This window comes from Seriola lalandi, unplaced genomic scaffold (assembly GCF_002814215.2).
Source record: "Seriola lalandi dorsalis isolate HSWRI2012SDOR001 ecotype SW California unplaced genomic scaffold, Sedor1 jcf7180002054928, whole genome shotgun sequence".
NCBI lineage: Eukaryota > Metazoa > Chordata > Actinopteri > Carangiformes > Carangidae > Seriola > Seriola lalandi.
Genome location: NW_019525480.1, coordinates 106,746 through 107,782, shown reverse-complemented (window position 1 = coordinate 107,782; position 1,037 = coordinate 106,746). Strand labels below are relative to the sequence as shown.

The 1,037-nt window shown below is 41.3% G+C and overlaps 1 protein-coding gene across 1 annotated transcript in view; it reads right to left on the bottom strand.

Annotated features, from left to right (window-relative positions):
• Nucleotides 1–416: 416 nt before the first annotated feature.
• Nucleotides 417–1,037, bottom strand: part of LOC111644274 (delayed-rectifier potassium channel regulatory subunit KCNS1) — an 11,376-nt gene continuing 10,755 nt past the window's right edge. The window contains exon 11 of the mRNA XM_023393073.2: nt 417–487. Coding sequence (XP_023248841.1) covers nt 417–487 — 71 coding nt within the window. The remainder of the gene's footprint in view (nt 488–1,037) is intronic.

The window sequence follows — 1,037 nt, the reverse complement described above, 5'->3', positions numbered from 1 at the left end:
TTGCTTCATGTCGTTTCCAGCTTGTTTTTCATTAACATTTTCTTTTTTAAAAACACATTAGACTTGAAATGAACCAGATCCAGAGGAAAAGATAGAAGAGGAAACAAGGACAACGTAGAGTCCAGTCGAGGAGTAAAGGAAAGTGACAGAAAGAGAGGAAGGGAGACGCTCAGCAGTTTCCTGTCTCCTCTGTCTGCAGCATCATCCATGATATTAAATGACACTTTGACAGATGTGATCCACTCTCCAGTGACGCAGCCGTCACACTGAACCCGTCCAGATGTTTCATGTGTTTTTTTGTGGCTCAAACTGAACAGGATTCACTCTTTATAGAAACAGAAGAAACTCGAATCTTTAAGGATTTGGTTTTTCTGCTTGTGTTTGTCGACGGCTGCAGTTACAGAGAAACCTGAAGGTCAGTGCGTCACGTTGGAGCTGATGAAGGCGATAAGTTTGTCAGTTGCTCCAGACAAAAATATCTCGACAACTGTTGGATGGATTGTTAGAAAATTCACGGTTTCAAGAGGAATGATGAATTTTTATGGATTTGAGTGAAATGTCTGAACAACTATTGGATTAATTGAGATTTGTCTCAGACCTTCATGTTCCTTCAGGATTAACTGAACGTTAATGATAATCCTGCGTCGCTGCTGCTGCTACACGTCTCTCACTGCGGCAGTGAAATACTTTAATGTCCCCTGTGACGGTTCTTCACATTTACAAGAGACTCAAACCTTTTAGCTTAGCTTAGCACAAAGACTGTAAACAGAGGGAAACAGTTAGCCTGGTTCTGTCTGAAGGAAACAGAAACCATCTCCCTCTGTTCCCAGCAAGATCAGAAGCCGAGAAACTCACAAATGATTTTTTATCTCGTTATCTCAAGAAAACAGAGCTTGTCATCCCGAGATAACGAGACGTTATCAGGGGAATGACACTAATACACTTAATCGTAGTAACACTCCTCCTTAGCAACAACCCTTAGTAACTCGTTAGCTGATGAGGTCTGATCTGATAATGATCTTGTATGAAAAGACACC